The sequence below is a fragment of the Impatiens glandulifera genome, chromosome 6, assembly GCF_907164915.1.
Source record: "Impatiens glandulifera chromosome 6, dImpGla2.1, whole genome shotgun sequence".
In the NCBI taxonomy this organism is placed as follows: Eukaryota; Viridiplantae; Streptophyta; class Magnoliopsida; order Ericales; family Balsaminaceae; genus Impatiens; species Impatiens glandulifera.
In genome coordinates, this window is record NC_061867.1 from 17,434,911 (window position 1) to 17,453,893 (window position 18,983).

General features: G+C 29.4%; 1 protein-coding gene across 1 annotated transcript; it reads right to left on the reverse strand.

The window, feature by feature from the left end:
• Positions 1-18,179: 18,179 nt before the first annotated feature.
• On the reverse strand, positions 18,180-18,524 carry LOC124943279 (2-oxoglutarate-dependent dioxygenase AOP3-like). The gene has a single exon (XM_047483817.1). The coding sequence runs from the start codon at positions 18,522-18,524 to the stop codon at positions 18,180-18,182; it is 345 nt and encodes a 114-aa protein (XP_047339773.1).
• Between the last annotated feature and the right edge of the window lie 459 nt (positions 18,525-18,983).

An 18,983-nucleotide genomic window follows, 5' to 3' on the forward strand; every position in this document is an offset into this window, starting at 1 on the left:
ATATATTCAACATAAACTGCACTAATGTATAAAATTATGAACTACAATATGTTTCGCAATAGCCAATATAATAAATATATGAAAATGAAGCATTAAACTTTGCATCTTTCTATAAAAGTATATTCAACAAATACTGCAATATCTACACATTTTATATGAAAACGTACATTCAATAAAAACTGCATTAGTTTATAAAATTATGTTACGCAATACTCTTTACAATAATATATTAAATTTCTTACTGCAATAATCTTCGCAATATAAATATTTATAATTTTCATAATCAATTACAAATATATTTGCAATTCAATTTACATTATTTCGTTTGAAATTCTATTTATATTACTCAAATTCTATTTTTGTATATTATAGTATTATCATTTGCATTATACATATCTGCAACTTTCTTTGCATTATGATAAAACTGCAACTATTCCTACAATTACTTTATTCACAACTTTGCATTAATATTAACAATAATCGATGCAACTTTATTTGCATTATTTGTAATGCACTATTTGCATAATTCAAAATAATATATTTTCAAAATTTGCAATAAACTTGTATAATTTTTGCAAACTTCAGCGCAATATTTAAAAAACAAATATTGTAATTCAATTGAATTCAAATTAGTGTATATAAATAATAATCAAAACCAACTTATATTCATCAATGATTCCTGTATCAATTCTTAGTACACCAACATAAATTTATTACAAATTTGCAAAACACATTTTCAAATGAAATTCACCATCTACTTGTTCCATAAATATGACCAAAAACATTAACAAAAACATGCCAAATTTTACACAAAATGGAATTTCCAAATAACTCTTAATTTTGCTAGCTTCAATCCATCCATATCTATTTGTCCAAAACTGTATCAATTCAATAAAATGAGAAATTAGATTGACTAATTAGTTTATATATTGAACAACATACAATTCTAATTTTCTTACAACTTTTGAAGCCCAAGACCCATCACACCCATCATGGTGCATTCTCCAATATCATTTGACAACATTATACAACTCATATATTAGTCATAAAAGTAAACCACTTGAAAACATAAACATGAATTGAAATCACTTGACAACATTAATAGAACTCATATATTGCACATAAAACTTAATTGCTTGAAACTTACTAAATAAATTTCATAAAACACTAACCTATTAATTAGAAAACATTACAAAACTCATATATATTAAACATAAAATTAAATCATTCGAAATCTTACTAAATAAATTTCAAAAAATACTAACCTATTAATTAGAAATATTAAACATGAAACTAAATCACTTGAAAACATTAAAAAACTCATATATTGAATATAAAACAAAATCACTTGAAAACTTACTAAATAAATTTTATAAAACACTAACCTACAATTCAACCATCTTAAATCTACCTATTAATTGTTCAAACCTATAATTCAACATATTTAAATCTTTATTATTATAACTAACATTAATAGCATTATGATAATAAAATATGAATTTTATTTGAATATGAAGCATATTACCGAATTAAAAGTTGAATGACTAACCTTCTTCATCAGCTGTCCTGATAGGAATGTTTGAGATCTTTTCTTGCCCTAACTTATTCCATACTTCTAGGAAAGAGTTAAACTTTTTATTTAAAGACTGCACTTGAGTTTGAAGAACAACTTTGTCCTGAACTAGTTCAACTTGGTTGCACTCTAAAAATTTAATTCTCTCTTGTTGTTCTACATACTCTACCTTACATTTCTCAACTTCTTCTTTTTATAGTGAAATCTCTTTCTCTTTCTCAGAATTTATAGTTTGTAAAGTAGTAACGGTTTCTTTAAGTGTATTTAACTTCAAAGAAAATTGTGTGTTGGATTGTCCATTTTCGAATACTTGTTTTCGGCCCATTCTTGGAACGCCCTGCTGCCTCCATCCACAATTCTGTTTCAGATTTCTATTCATTTGGATCCAAAGTTTCTTGAGTTTGATGGAGTTGAGTAAAATATTGCTTTATAAAAAATAAAATATAGTTAGTTGTGTATAAAAAATAAAGCTCAACCTTTTAATGAACATAAAACATTAATATTACCACAACTTCTGCTGTCCTGTTTCCACTCCATGTACCATCCCTCTTTTTATGTGTCTTCTCAAATGTTTCAAGAAGGGAAGGGGGTCTTCCAAGTTCCTTTGTCTATTATAAATTATAAATTTAGGTGTTAGTAATATAAAATTTAATCAATTAAATACAACTCAAATAAATAAATTACTTAATTATCAATCTTCTTTGATGTTCTATAACCGAGATTGAACCCCCACAATATGTAGCACCACCGTTTTCTTTGTATTTATTTCTATTTCCTTTGGCCTTTGTGCACTTCTGATTATACTTTGGTTCATCAAATATGGTTTTCATTTCGTTCCAGTCATCAAGGGTAACGTGTGAGGGTTTTTCATACCGGATTTTGCCTTAGTAACAAAATTTCTTATCTTGGCACTACCCTTCCTCTTGAAAAGTTTATTCACATCCGCCTTCTTAATTGGATCCCACTCAAATGTCTCAATCAACCAGTTATATAAATTTGTTAAAGACTTAGAACAATGAAAATCATTACAGTAATACAACAAAACATAACGTGAATTGTTGCCACCAAACGTTCTTAATGTCTTCGGGAACTTGATTCCAGTTCAAGTATGCCCCCTCCAATAACCCGTAATAATCCTATGTATGTATTTTAAAATATCTGGATAGAAGCTTCAAAAACATACAAGGGTTAAAATTGAAGTCATTTTGTATATCTAAAGTACAATATACACATAACTTAAATGAATAAACTTACTTCTCTCCAACAATTTCTATGTAGGTCTTTGATGATTTAGAAAGATCATCTAGGTCTACATCCTCTCTTGAATCTTCTTCATCCTCATCTTCTGTTTCAATATTTGAGGATGGCTGTGTTGGGTATGTATTGTCGAGGATGAGGGCACGATTGATCATAACATCTGTTGTGTCAGGTTGAGTTTCTAATCCTTCAGAAGAGATTAGTTGAAGATTTTGTTGAACTGAAGTAGAAGGAAGTTTCTTTGGAGTAGACTTCTTATATTGGTTGGATTTTTGGTTTGGGGGTTTTTGAGTTGAAGTGAGTTGTGCTTTTTTTGGGGTTACTTTTCGTTTGGGGGGTAAGGGTTCTTGGAGGGGGGGTACGAGTTGTTTAGGGGGTAAAACTTGTTTGGGGGGTAAGCCCTTCATTTTAGGAGACGTTTTTTTTGCTACAGTTTGGGGTGGTTGTTTTGGGGCTGTTCGTCTTGAAGAGGTTTGTTTTTGTTTGGGAGATATTACCATTTTGGCACGTTTAGAAGATGAAGCTTTCATCTTTAAAGCCTATTTGTCCTTTTTCATTCTTCTATCACCAATTTCATATTCACGTACATCCTACACAACAAGTAATAAGCTTTGTAAACACATAAATAATATTATTAACCAAACTATAACTTTATCAACCAAATCATATCTCGTCAGATTCTGTATATTCAAATTCATTTAGATCCCGTTTTCTTTGAGATTTTTGTCTACTCATATTATAAGATACACTGTTCAACCAATATGAAATACAAAACCAATTAGAATTTAAACAATGGATCTCAAAGTTGAAGAAACTACAGTTTTAGAAGTAGCATCATATTCATCAAATCAATGCTAAAGCATCATATTAGCTATAAGCATAATAGATCTCTTATAAAAAAATTACCAATCTTCATCATATTACATTAAATAAAAAGGAAACACATTAGCAAAATACATTAAATAAGACAACATTAAACACATTTTAGACAACAATAGATAGCAAGACATCAAGACATTAAACACATTTTAGAATGCATGCTCAATACAAGCCTCCTAAGACACATTAATAAACAGCAAGACAATCAAACATTAGGGAAAACTATTAAAGAAAACGAAATTAAGGAAAACATCCAACCATTAGGGAAAAAAATCAATATAGAAGTCATATTAAATTACAATAAGAATATACAACATACTAATCTCTATGAGAAATCTGTTGCTCCAAGTCCAACCATGGTTACTAGCTCATTTAGAAAAGTATACAAAAACATGTATCATCTACTAGAGTTAGACACTAAAGCTACATAAATATAAAACACATAATAAATCAACAAAATAACTCAATAGACAACAATAGACAATAAGAAATAAAGACATCTAATGAAGTATAGTTACCATTAGGGAAAACGAAATTAAGAAGAACATCCAATGAAGTACAGTTACAATTAGGGAAAATGAAATCAAATAAACAATGAGAATAGTTACCTTGGATATGGAGAAGTCACTTGTTGAAGAATATCCAATGAAGTACAATCACCTTGAAGATGGAGAATAATTATCTGTGGGCGGTAGGATGTGGCTAGGAGAGGCGGCGAGATATTAAAGAATCGGGTATTAGAGAATGGGATTTAGGAGGCTAGGGTTTGAAGAGACGGCAATGGGAGGAGCGGGTTTGGATAGGCAGTAAGGAGAGGCAGCGGAGTTTGGCTTCAATTTGGGGATGCTAAGGTTTATGGTGTGGGCGGCGATGGAAGGAGCGTGTTTGGAGAGAGAGAAGGGGATGAGAGAAATGATAGAATGGGAGGGAGTGTTTGAGTTTGGGAATGTTTTGGCGCAAAATGAATATTTACGTGGTAGATTAAAAAATTTCGACTGTTGGTAACCGCAATAATTTTTGTATTAAACAATACATAACGCAAATTAATTTTGGACTAAAGAGTTCTGCAACTACCAATGCATTAAACTGGAATATAGCGCTGAACTGCAATAGTTTTGGCAATAATATATATTGAAGGCCAATGCCGTTTTTAATACAGATTCAATGACATATTTAATAATTATTTTTCAGCTCTCGGGTAAAAAACGCATATTTAGATAGTAACTATCTATGCATTAATTTCCATTTAGCGTAGAACTGCAATAATTTTGACAATAATATATATTGAAGGCCAATGTCGTTTTTAATGCAGATCCAATGACATATTCGGTAATTATTTTTCAGCTCTTCAGTAAAAAATACATATTTAGATAGCAACTATCTATGCATTAATTTCCATTTAGCGCTGAACTGCAATAGTTTTAGCAATAATATATATTGAAGGCCAATGCCATTTTTAATGCAGATCCAATGGCATATTTGGTATTTATTTTTCAGCTCTCGGGTAAGAAATGCATATTAAGAAAGCAACTATGAATGCATTAATTTTCATTTAGCGCTGAACTACATATTGATGGACAATACCATTTTTAATGCAGATTCAATGTATATTTTAGTAATTATTCTTCTTATTCGCGAGCAACAAAACTTGCGATGTTAAAAGACTAGTTTTCATTTCATATAATGAGAATATTGCATAATTTAACAAAACATATTAAGCAAAATTATCTGCAATTAAGTTAGCAGTAACATTTAAAACAACAAAATCAAAATATATCATCTCCTGATTGTTCTTCCCCTTCTAAATCTTCATCATCTCCATTTGTACTATTATTCGAATCGGTTTGTAGATGATCACTTTCCTCCTAAGAACTTTCAATCAATTCAGTTTCATCAAATCCATCTAACTCACCATGAATAACATTGGGATCACTCAAATCGTTCACATCATATAAGGGAATATGAAGGGGAATATACAATTCTATGGTAGGAGACTTTTGTTGATACACCACTTAATTTGTCCATATTTAATATATCTTTCCTCTTGCTTTTGTTTTGCAAACGACCATCCATCCATAATCACGATCATTCGTTGTGGTTGGATAGTTCGAATAGTAAACTTGAATAGCTTGTTGAGCAAGAACAAATTGGTTGTACTTAGTATATTTATGTCTCATGTTCACGTCAATCAATCTATATGTTTCATTGACTCTAGTCCCTCTAATAGGATCAAATCACAAACATTTAAATAGAACCACATGTAAACATGGACCAGGGTATTCTAATTCAATAATCTCCTCCAAAAGTCCATAGTAATCAGAATCATTTGCATGAACACAAATACCACTACTCATGGTTGATTTATTATATCCAAAATCACCAGCTCCCACACATATCCATTAATGAAATACATTGAATATCTAGTTGTTAGAGTCTTTGGACCAAATGATATGAAATACGTTAATTCTTTGTCAAGCTTATCCCTTCTTTGTTCTTGTAAAACCTTCAAAGTGAATTATTATAATGTTTAGATCGGAACCAAAATGAGACTTGACATCTTTAGTCATAATGAAATTGAAATCACCTTTGACCGGAACCATGATGAGAATTGACAATCTGTTTCATTAGGATTTACTTCAGCATTCATACCACAAAATGTTCTAAAATAATAAAATAAAATAAGTTATCAAATTCAAAATAAAAGAATTATGATATGATCGTTCAATACCTAAAATATAGATCCACCTACGGACAATTTAATATGACATATGTGTGAGCAATTAATGTTTCTTTGCTGGTCATAAATCTCTTTGAACCACCACTTCCACGTCCTATTTAATTGAAAATAGAAATTGGTTGTTGATTTTTGTTCAACGACCCTTCCGTGTTCCTTTGAGGTTGTCTTAGTTTGCAATTTACATTCGATTCAAAATAATACGAAATAAATGTTGATATTTCTTCAAGAATATAGGCATTGCATATGTATGCTTCAATTCTAGCCTTGTTTTTCACCTTATTCTTCACACTCTTTAGAAACCTAAATTAAAAAGGGTACAAATTATGAAGTATATGTAATTATTTTATACAAAGATAATACAAAGTATGTATGTACATACCTCTCGAAGGGATACATCCATTTATATTGTACTAGACCTCCTATTTTTGCTTCATATGGTAAATGTATCAAAAGATATTCCATTGAATCAAGAAAAGATGGTGGAAAAATCTTCTATAGGTTGCATACAATTACTGGAATTTGAGATTGTAAGTTATCCACTTTGTCTTGGCTCAAAGTTAAACAATTAAGGTCATGCATGAAATTACTTAAATCAGTAAGGTTCCCCAAACGAATTTAGGTAATATTTTCCTGAATGCAATTGGCAATAACCTTTCTAAAAAAACATGACAATCATGACTTTTGAATCCGATCAATCTAGATTCAATTGTGTCAACGCATCTTGACAAATGGGAAACATAACCATCTGGGATTTCAATGTCTTTAGCCATTTACAAATTATGATATTTTCTTCCCTCGTCAATGTATAAGAAGCATTCTTAAGCTTAGGAGACATTGTATCAGGATCAACATGTAACTCTAGACGATTGCAAACAAGAAACATATCCTTCCTAGCGTTAAGATTGTCCTTCGTCTTAACCTTCACATTCATAATGGTATTTATAATGTTTTCAAATACATTTTTTCAATATGCATAAAACCAAGTTATGTCGAATGAGAAGTTTTGACCAATACGGAAGCTCCCAGAAGATACTTCTCTTAGTCCACTTGTGATGATCACCAAATCCATGAGGATACTCATTGGGAGATTCACTTGCAAGCTTGTAATGTGAAATTTCAGACCATATTTCATAGCCATCTTTTATATGGGGATGAAGAGTTGTTTCCACCCGATCTTTTGTAAAATGTTGTGTGTCATTTCTATAAGGATGCTCCGGCGGCAAAAATTGTATATGACAATCAAAATAACAAGCCTTTCGGCCATATTTTAATCGAAAAGATTTTGATTTTTTCATACATATTGGACAACCATCAAGTCCATGAGTACTCCAACCCGACAACATTCCATAAGAATGAAAATCACTAATAGTCCACAACAACATTGCCTTCATGTTAAATGTTTCATCCCGGGAAACATCATAGTTAGGAACTCCAAAATTCCACAACATTTATAACTCTTCTATTAATGGTTGAAGAAAAATATCAATATTTCTTTGTGGACTTTTTGGTCCGGGAATAATTAATAAAATAAACATATACGGTGACTTCATGCATATACCCGGTGGTAAATTATAGGGTGTTAGAATTACTAGCCAGCATGAATATGATTTTCCAAACTGTCCAAAAGGAGCAAATCCATCTAAACAAAGGCCAAGTCAAACATTTCTATGCTTAAGTGCAAATATTGGATAATGATGATCAAACCTCTTTCAAGTCTCTCCGTTATAAGGATGACACATGATCCCAAGTTTGTTAACATGACCACCATACCATGTCATGTGAGTGGCGGTCACATTCGATGCGTACAATCTTTGCAACCTAGGAGCAAGTGGTAAATAAAATAGTTTTTTATGGTGCTTTGGCTTATGAGAATTGTCTTTGAATCTAGAAAGATTATAAAACCTGCATGAGTGTTTATCAATATCTACCCCCAATAAAGCATGCAACCATTTCTACATACATCGATTCTAATCATGGGAAAACCTAAATCTTCAACCAATTTCTTCATGCTATAAAAACTATCCGACATACAATTATTGACCTAATGTAGTCCAGATTTTGATTTATAACGCGCTCGGACCAATTATTCTTGGATTTCATGTTAAGTTTTTTACCATAACCGATAGTTTACTCTCACTTTGATGACTAGACTAGATGGGTTGATGTGCCGCGTTCAATGCAGTCCAGAACTTTTTAGATAAAATATGTGTGTTTAAAATGGTAGAAGGTTCATTCCCCATATTTGGTTGGTGACTTGATGCCATGTCATATATCATTGTCTCATACGCATTTGATCTTTAATTGTCACCTAGCAAATGTCATTTATGTTGATAGTTGTATACTTATATAGAGACATATATTTACCTTGATGTTAAATGAAATTATAAATATTGAAGAACTTGATTATCTTGATCAAATGAAGAAGATAGAAGATAGAGAAATAGAGAGATAGAGAGATAGAGATATTGAAGTATATAATTGTAGAAGATGAAGTTAAGGAAGTAATTACACAAGTACATTGGTAGTTGATGGTAGTTAGAAATATTAAATACTTTGTTAATGCTAAAATTGTTACTAGTGTAATTAGTTTTAACGTGAAATAGATATCTGCAATATATTTTGCAATATTATATTATATTAATACTGCAAACGTTAAAGCAATTCGGCGTTTAACACGGTTTAGTGCAAATTTTACTGCACTGTCAAATAGGGGAATTATAACAGTGAGTTGAAACATATTTATAAAAATTTCATTCATTCTGCACTAGATTTCACAATAATATGTATTATCAATATTGCAAAGATTAAACCAATTCGGCGTTGAACACGGTTTAGTATAATTTTTATTGTACTGTCAATCAGGAGAATTATAACAGTGAGTTGAAAAATATTTACTAAACATGTCATTCGTTTTACACTAGTTTTCGCAATAATGCGAATTAACTTTAATGCAAAGATTAAAGCAATTTAATGTTGAACAGGGTTTAGTGCAAAGTTTACTGCACTATCAAACAAGTAAAATATAACAGAGTTGAAAAATATTTAATAAAAATGTCATTCGTTTTGCACTAGTTTTCGCAATAATACGTATTAACTTTAATACAAAGATTAAAGCAATTCAGTGTTGAACAGGGTTTAGTGCAAAGTTTACTGCACTATCAAACATGTGAAATATAACAGAGAGTTCAAAATTATTTACTATTAATGTCATTCGTTAAGCACTACTTTTCGCAATAGGGCGTATTATAATTATTGCAAGGATTAAAGCATTTCAACATTGAACACAGTTTAGTAAAAATTTTACTGCACTCTCAAACAAGAGAATTATCACAGAGAGTTGAAAAATATTTACTAAAAATTTCATTTGTTTTACACTAGTTTTCACAATAATGCGTATAATCAATATTACAAAAAATTAACCAATTCAGCGTTGAACAATGTTTTGTGCAAAGTTTACTGCACTCTCAATCAGGGCATGATTTCTTAAATAATTACAATATATGGTTATTGCAAAAATAACAGCAATGAGGCAATGAACGTGAATTAATGCAAATATTAGTACACTATAATACAGGGGATTTTTATCCCAGAGTTAAACAATAATTATAGTATATCGATCTGCATTAGTTTTTGCAATAAAGTTCCTCTTTTTAATGCAAACTCTAATGCTGTATAATTTTCTAAATGATTTAGTGCAAAAATTAGTGCACACTAGTACATAGGTTTTTTTTAACAAAGAGAGGAATAATGTTTGTTAAATATTCTGCAATAATATTGGCATTATTATATATAAAAAGACTAAATATAATGTAAAACGACAACATTTATAACATATATAGATTAGTAAAACAACATAACCAAACAACCATTGTTTAAACATACAAACATAACCAAAATAATATTGAAAGTTGTATAAAAGCCATCATAATATTCAATAAACATTAAAATAAAAGATTAATCTTCCATCTTACTCTTCTTCATTGCATCAGATTCGTTTGCTTCATGGATATTCTTCCGATTTTTGCCTTACACCACAATGTTGATTAAGTCACTTTGTATCTGTAGTATTTCATTAACCTAACATTATAATAAATAAATTAAAACCAAAAGGTGTACAACATATCAATATATAAATAGTATATTGTTACATTACCTTTTTATTGATCCATTCGAAGACTTCGACCATTTCTTTGATAAGACTGTCAATATTAGCCAACATTAAACTCATATTCCTTTACAACGTCTCTTTCTCGTTCGATCCGGTGATAGTGAGTCTTTCAATTTCAGAGTGAAGTATATAGATTATTTCGTATGCTTCACCAATCAGCAATTGAGTAGCCTCCAACTCGGTTGGAGATTCGGTATTTATGGTTGGCACCGGTACTATTTCCTTCTCATCTGAGTAAGGAGTGGATGAACTTGGCTTGTTTGAAACTATGATGAAATGAAGAAAGAAAGGGTTTAGAGAGAGAAATGGATTGAAGAAAATATTTGATGAAGATATGGAAATATGTTGAAGAAATTGGGAGATGGATAAGATGAAATGATGAAGAAGTATTAATGATGGTATGGTTGGCCGAATTGATGATGAAACGAGAACTGAGGAGACTAAATTTATTAAGACTCGCAAAAAACCTTGAATTGAGTATTTATTAATATTTTGAAAATTATGTTTCATGTGAAAATTCATATAAATTAATGCAAATTTTAATGCTAAGAGATTATTTATAATATTTAATGCGAAACCTACTAGTGATAGATTACTAAATTTTTTTTCAAAATTATTAAAAATAATATATTGCGTAACGTATTGCTGGCATATTACAAATCTGTCAAACAAAATTTTCAAAACTAATAAATATATATGCAATATAATTTGCAATAATAATATTTCATACCATTGCAGAACTGGCTGCGAAGAGATTATACATAATAATTAATGCATAACTTAATGCTATATCATTACGAATATTTTGAAAAATATTTACAAAACTATTATATAAAATTGTAATATAGTTTGCAATAATATGTTTGTTAGAATTTTCCTCAAACTTTCTCAATCGACAAAATAAATACAACTTCTTTAAAACTAGTTAGCAATTACAAATTTTGAATATTTATTTTAAATAATTAAAAAGGGAGAAATTGTTAGAACATAATTGTTAGATTTTATGAAAAGTTTAATGAATAGATATAACTAAGTTCAAATAAATATGTTAAACCGCTAAGTCATATCAAGTATATTAATTGGTTTAAATATAACAAGAAATATTTGTAGTGTAGTGGTAAGCACCCCTGCTTGTCACACAGGTGACTAGACATCGAATTTCACTGGCTGCAAATAATATTTAAATTTTTGTTATCTCAGGGAAGCTGAACAAAATACCGAAATTTCCATGTTGGCGAGATCGGCTAGGCAGATGATATCGGTTCGGTAGATTGACTAGTAGTCCGACTTCGGTTCGGAAATGGAGATCGGTCAACCGGCTCGGTCAAACCTGCTCGGTCAACCGACACTTAATGAAGAATGGCGGGTCATTAATGAGATCCAGTTATTAAATGATCTGCTCCGGTCATAAATGAGTTTCGGTTGATTAAATGCTTATTAAATGAGCTGCTCCGATCATAAATAAGTTCCGGTTATTAAATGAGCTGCTCCGGTTGATTAAATGCTGTCAAGTTCTGATTATGAAATGAACTACTCCAGTTATTAAATGAGTTGCTCCGGTCATAAATGAGTTTCGGTTGATTAAATGATATCAAACTCCGGTTATTAAATGAACTGCAGGCAGTAGGTAGTTGTCAGGCATGCTTGTCTAAGATCACAAGCAATCTTCTGAAACAGGCGGCTTCCTAGTGCATGTCTGCCATGTGTCCAAAATGGCAAGGCGTGCATGCCACCTTATCTGAACCGGCATGGCTTCAGATGACCAATCCCCTAGAGAGATAAGAATATGACCGTTGTCATAATTCTCATATAAATAGAAGCCCAAGGCAACGAAGAACGCACGGATTTCTACAGATTCACAATCAAACGAATTTTACGCGCGACCCTAAATATTGATTGAAATCCTTGAAATTATTTGAAATCTGACTTTGAGAAACTTTGTGTATTTTACCTTGTGTAAAAGTATTACATCATTGTGTGAGTTGTGTAACCGACGAGCAGTAAATAAGACTCGATCGGAGTGTGTTTGTTGAATATTCCAGTTAGTGAATATTCTTCTCACTGTTTGAGAAGAAGGGATGACGTAGAAGATTCAACTCCGAACATCCATAAAAATCTGTGTCTTTCGTTCTTCATTAATTTTCTGTCTTTAACCGAACCGGATTTAACCTCACCTCACCTAAACCGATTTCTCCATACTACCTTCCCTAACCGAACTAGTTTTTCCCCAAATTAACCAAACCGGTTTTCCCATCATTCTAAGCAATTCTTCTTCATTCTCTTCTTTAGCCGAATCGTGTGCAGTTGCTTCAGGTTGAAATAGACATTTCTGCACTTGAACTCGGTTTAAGAGTCTGACAACCAGCGTAGTGTAAACGATCTACATTTAGCTGGACCCTGGTCCTCTATCGGCGATCCCGATCCTAACAATGTTATAATAGAATTGCAGTATTAGTAACAAATATATTATTTATTTGTGTTAATGCAATGTTTATTACAAATTTTCTTATCAATATTATTTCAACTACTTGCAACTTTAATTTTCAATAATCACAACCTTATTTATATAATATTTGTTACAATAGTTAATGAAAATAATTTTTATTGCAAAAGATTTTGCAAACACTGACGTGAATATATGTTTGTATTATTCTCAGCATTATTCCGTTGTTTCCTTATTACTAATTTAGTTGCAAGGATATATTAATATAATTTTAGAAAAATATATGTTTTTTCCATTTCTAGTAATATATTTTGCATTAAATTCTTTCCAGATTATATTTTCCGTAAAAATACGTTTTCGTTGAAAATATAGTTGGAAAATTTGCAATATTTCATATTTTTTATTGGATTGTGTATTGCAGTTCTTCAAAACTTGCATCAAAAAACAAAATGTTGTAGCTATACGTTGTGATTTGACAATTATTTTTGTAGTGATAGCGACGGAAAATACAAAACGTCGCTACTTTTCGGAAAGCTTATTAAACATTCATTTTATCTTGCAAGCCTCACTTCCAAACCGTTCATCTGCCATTGACGAATGACAAGGAAAAGGTCTAGTCTATGCGAGTGTTTGTGCAGATGTTGGTTTCATCCGATTCGGTGATGAGTATTGCATCACCCTCAATAAATGGTTTGTCATTGAATGTCCCACTTTTTCTTCTCTATATTATAGATTTCAAACAACATTCTTGTCATTATTTATCTACTCTCGATCTTATCTTTCCATATCTATGAATTGTCTCTCCTAGGTTTCAATCATCAAATTAATATCAAAACATCATAATAAGAATTTCCCACATATTATATCTTTATTATTAATTTTTTTTGGTAAAAACAAAGTGAGTATCTTGACACAAGTTGACACTTGTTGGAATTTATATGGTCACTAGTATAATAAATAATTATACAAATGTTATATTTAATAGAAGACAAAATAATGTAATCTAATGTGAAATTAAGTTTATGACTTATGTGTGTATTCCCCATGAATATAAAGTGAGGATACCTAAGAGACATTTTTAATTTTATAAAGTTCCTAAATTAGAAATGACCTAACTATAATAACTAACTTAATGTTGGTTATATGCAACGGTAATGATCCCTATTTGAAGTGCGAACAATTCTCCTTCGCGTCCCCATCAATAGGCGTCCCCATCAATATGGAGAGAAAACTATTGACGTACTCATCAAATGGAAGAACCATTCCATAAAAAAAGTCTAAGAAATAGATATGTCTAAAGAAAGATAGATTAAAGACTTTTATATTACAAGGGAATAGAAGATTCAGAACAATGAATTAAGGTACAATTCTGGCGCATTAGATTTTATTTTCTCACATATTATATTAAGATCTAATTAGGATAATTCTAACAATTGGTATTAGAGCGATCCTAATGTATATTATGTGAGATAATTATATAGGTATAGATATATATGCTTGAAATTTATATGCATTGATAATAAAAGCATGTTATTAGGATTATATATATATATATATATATATATATATATATATATATATATATTAATTTGTAATAATTTCAAATAAATTTGGTATAAAGATATAAAGATTTATGGATATTTAGATTCTCTGGTTAAGTTCTTAGATATATGAATATGTAGATTCTCTATTAAGTTCCTAGATTTATGGATATTTAGATTTCTCGTTAGTTATATATCAATTAAGATTGAGAAAAAATTAATAAATTAAGGACTATATTAATAGACTAAGGACTATTTGATTCAATCATCAAAATAAGATTCTAAATTTATAAATATTTGAATTTTTCTCTCATTAATCCATATATATGGATGAATTAAGATAATTTTAAAAAACATGTTTTTTGGAATCTATAAATATATTGTTTTTGTAATAATATCATAGTATAGAATATAAAAATTTATGATATTTTCCTAGATTTATAGATATTTTCTTTTGATTTTGGAGAGTAGATATGATATCTAATATGGAATTTCACGAAATGGATTACCATATTTGTTTAAATTGATGAAATTGAAGATATTTTTCTGCAATATATTTTGAAGATTAATTAATTATTCTCTTTTAAGTATGGTCAAGGAGAGGAATTGTACAATTATTATTAAAGATTCCAATATTTAGATTTAAGGATATATATTATAAATTTAAAGAGAGAATTAAGGAATATATATATATATATATATAATAAAGATTTAATTATATTATTTATCTTAGGGTTAAAATATTAAGGTTAATGATTATTCATAAATTAATGAATAATTGGATTTAGGCGGACATAAGAATATTTGAAATTTGGTCAAATAAATCTTGAAGATTTATTATTTAATTTAATTAATATAAGACATTACAAATTTCAAATTTAAGAGGTAAGATTTGTCCTATGGTATAATTTTATTATTTTTATTATTGATTTGTGTTATATACAATAACATGACATTTAAATTCAAATTAATGATATTATTGTTCATTATTTGGATTTTATTGATTGATACAAATAATTACCAAAGTGACAATATTTGTTGAAATTTATTTAAATTTTTTTTGAATGATAATATTGTATAATTAATGTGACTATATTATTTGGCCCAGAGGTTGATAATTAATTGACAGAACTGCATAAATACTTGTGATGTCAAATATGTAATAATTATAAAGTCTTATTTATGTGAATAATTAATCCATCCAAAAATATATTGATTATTTGACATGTCTTATTATTAATGTTTGATCATTACATCAAAATACTATTAGCAATTAATATTACTGTCCAAAGATTTGATATTAATGTTGCATTAAGTATTTTGAGATCGGATAAATCATTATTTGAATTTAGTTGTTACTTAAGTTTATAAATGTGAGTAACTCTACTTTATTGAATATTCTAAATAATTAAGGGATATAACTTTTATGATGTCAAGTTAAAGATAGTTTTTTCTTTTAGACGAGACTGTAAAATTTTTACTTTTGAGGATATTGAGTTTGAGGGGAGAAATGATTTTGTCTTTGAAATGATTTAGATCAATAATTTCTATTGAGAAAGATTTGATTTATATCTCTAATATTTTTTTGACATTGATAAGAATTTTATTCTTATTAATGATAAATTTCAAAAAATCAAGAGTAATAAGAAAGTGTTGATCAAATTCATTAAGTATAAACTCAACAACCTCAAAATCAAGCGTCTTTGAGACAATCCAGTTTAATCAAATTACACTTTATGGAAAATTTTATGGCACTCGTTTCATATTTTAATATGGAGCTTCACCAAAATAGATGTTAAAGAGTTTCTCAATGGAGACAATAAAAAATAATTGGTGCAACGAAAAAATTTGTATCGAGAAACCAAATTAATATGGTTTACAAATAAAGTAATTCATCTATATATGTACTTAAAGAAGTGTCTCGCCAGTGGTATCATAAATTTCATAAAATAATTATCTCTTTTGGTTTTGAGGTAAATTTAATTGATGATTTATGTATCACAAGTTCAGTGGGAGTAAACATATATTTATGGTTTTATGTGTGGGCAACATTTTGTTTGCCACAAATTTTTCTTGACATTAAGTAGTCAAATAGTTATAAGATATTTGAAAAGAACTAAGAATTAAATGCTCACATATAGGAAGACTGATAGTCTTGAGATCATTTAGTATTTAGACTCCGATCTTACGGGATGCCAATTAACCAATATGAAATCCACTTTGGGCTACATTTTCCGCTAGCTGATTTAGTCGTTTTTTAATGAAGTGTCTAACAAACACTTACGTCTTCATTAACTATTATAGCGGAATTTGTGACATTTTACTAGCATCAAATTAAGTAATAATTATATCAAGTTTCTTGTTATGAAAAAATGATACAAAGTGGATAAATTTCTTTAAAATATTTATGTACAAACTCTTTGGTTATGAACCTCTTGATAATAGGTTTATCATCTAGTGTCTTTCATAAGAATATTGCTCGTATGAGTGTCGTAGAGAACGATAATCTCTAAGTTCAGTGAGAGTTTGTAGTTTGGTTGTCTTTAAGTTTAGTTATTTTATAGATATTTATGAGGTTGTTTATTCTGATCAGAAATTAAGTATTATTCAGTTCATTACACTTTGTATAATTATGTTTCAAGTATGATTTCACTTAAGTCAAGTAAGACCAGTTGAAAATTGACATGAAAAGATTACCTTGCATGGAATTTTCATTCCTCACATTCATGATATGATTTATCAATTAATTGTATTGATTTATGTGATCATTGTTGGGTCTAGTTGTACAGTAATACAATGGCGAGCTCTTTAGTCCTATATTGATATGTTTAATTGATAAAAATTTTTATACAACATATGATTGAGATGACATAAAACTTCAGACGTTGATACATTTATTTTTATACGCATTATGGTTGATACATTTATTTTTTGTACATACGTGACCCATTGAGAGATTGTTGGAGTTTATAGGGTCACTAATATAATAAATAATTGTGTAAATGTCATATTTAGTATAAGCCAAAATAATGTGATCTAATGTGAAATTAAGTTTATGGCTTATGTGTGTATTTGTCATGAATATAAAGTGAGGATACTTAAGTGGCATTTCTAATTTTATGAAGGGGCTAAATTAGAAATGACTTAACTAAATTAACTAACTTAATATTGGTTAGATGTATGATAATCGTCCCCATTTGAAGTACGGACAATTCTCTTTTGCATCCCCATCAACAGAGAAAGAAACTTATTGACGTACTAATCAAATGAAAGAACCATTCTATAAAGAAAGTCTAAAGAAAGAGAAATTAAAGACTTTTTATATTTCAAGGAAATAGAAGATTCAGAACAATGAATTAAGGTACGTTTCCGCCACATTAAATTTTAATTTCTCACACATTATATTTTGATATAATTGGGATAATTCTAACCAAGCTCAGTAAAATGGAGACATGAATAGATATATTGCATATAAAAAACTTAAAAAGCAACCCCAAAGAGAATCGAATCAAGACTTGTTGTAAAACTGAAATCAATGTTCTTCATAAAAGCAAAATGTTATCAAGAGAATAATGAATATACTAAAATGGATCATAATTTTCTTGTGGGCACATGAGAGAGGCGAAATCACGAACATATTTGAGAGAAGAATGGTTTTCAATTCCCAAGCTTTCAAGCAAAGGAGAAGAAGACCTCCTTCCAAAGTAGCCATGGAAAGGTTTTTCAGAAATGTTTTTGTCTTTGATATTCTGCAACAAACCAAACAAATCCATAAGACATGTAAGAATATTGTTTTGTAGATCATCCGATACTGTGTTAGACAGAGCCATGAAACAAGTCAAACAACCATAATCTTCGAGGGCATTTCTGACTTTTTCACATGCTGAAACCCATGAACTTGATTCAGGGCTTCGAAACCAATTCATTACCTGCCATTATTATTAATGTTAGATATTTGAATTTCTCTTCTCATTTTATATCATAATCATAAAGCAATTTCTCCGGAGTCACTTGATGGAAATATATATTCTTATATTATTGTTTTACACACAACCACCATGTTTATAGTAAAATTTTAATTTGTTTTGATCTTTTAGACAAATTTTATCATTACTCTAATGTAATGACATTATTTATTATAAAAACATTAAATTGTCAAAAACAAGTAAAATAATACCTGATCAAAACATGTTGTGGTAATTAAATTCTTTCAACTCGAGTTTGTGTTGTTATTTTCAAATAGGGTTATTGATTCATGACATGTATGAACAATCGATCACGAATTGTAAAAGGATCGCCTTATTACTTACTCAGAACAAATTTGTGACTTTTGGACTAGGGATTTTTTTTCATTTGGAATGGTAACAAAATAGTGATTAATTAGT

Excerpts from the sequence above, each read along its gene's own strand:
- LOC124943279 (XM_047483817.1), bottom strand. The coding sequence starts at position 18,524 with ATGAATTGGTTTCGAAGCCCTGAATCAAGTTCATGGGTTTCAGCATGT.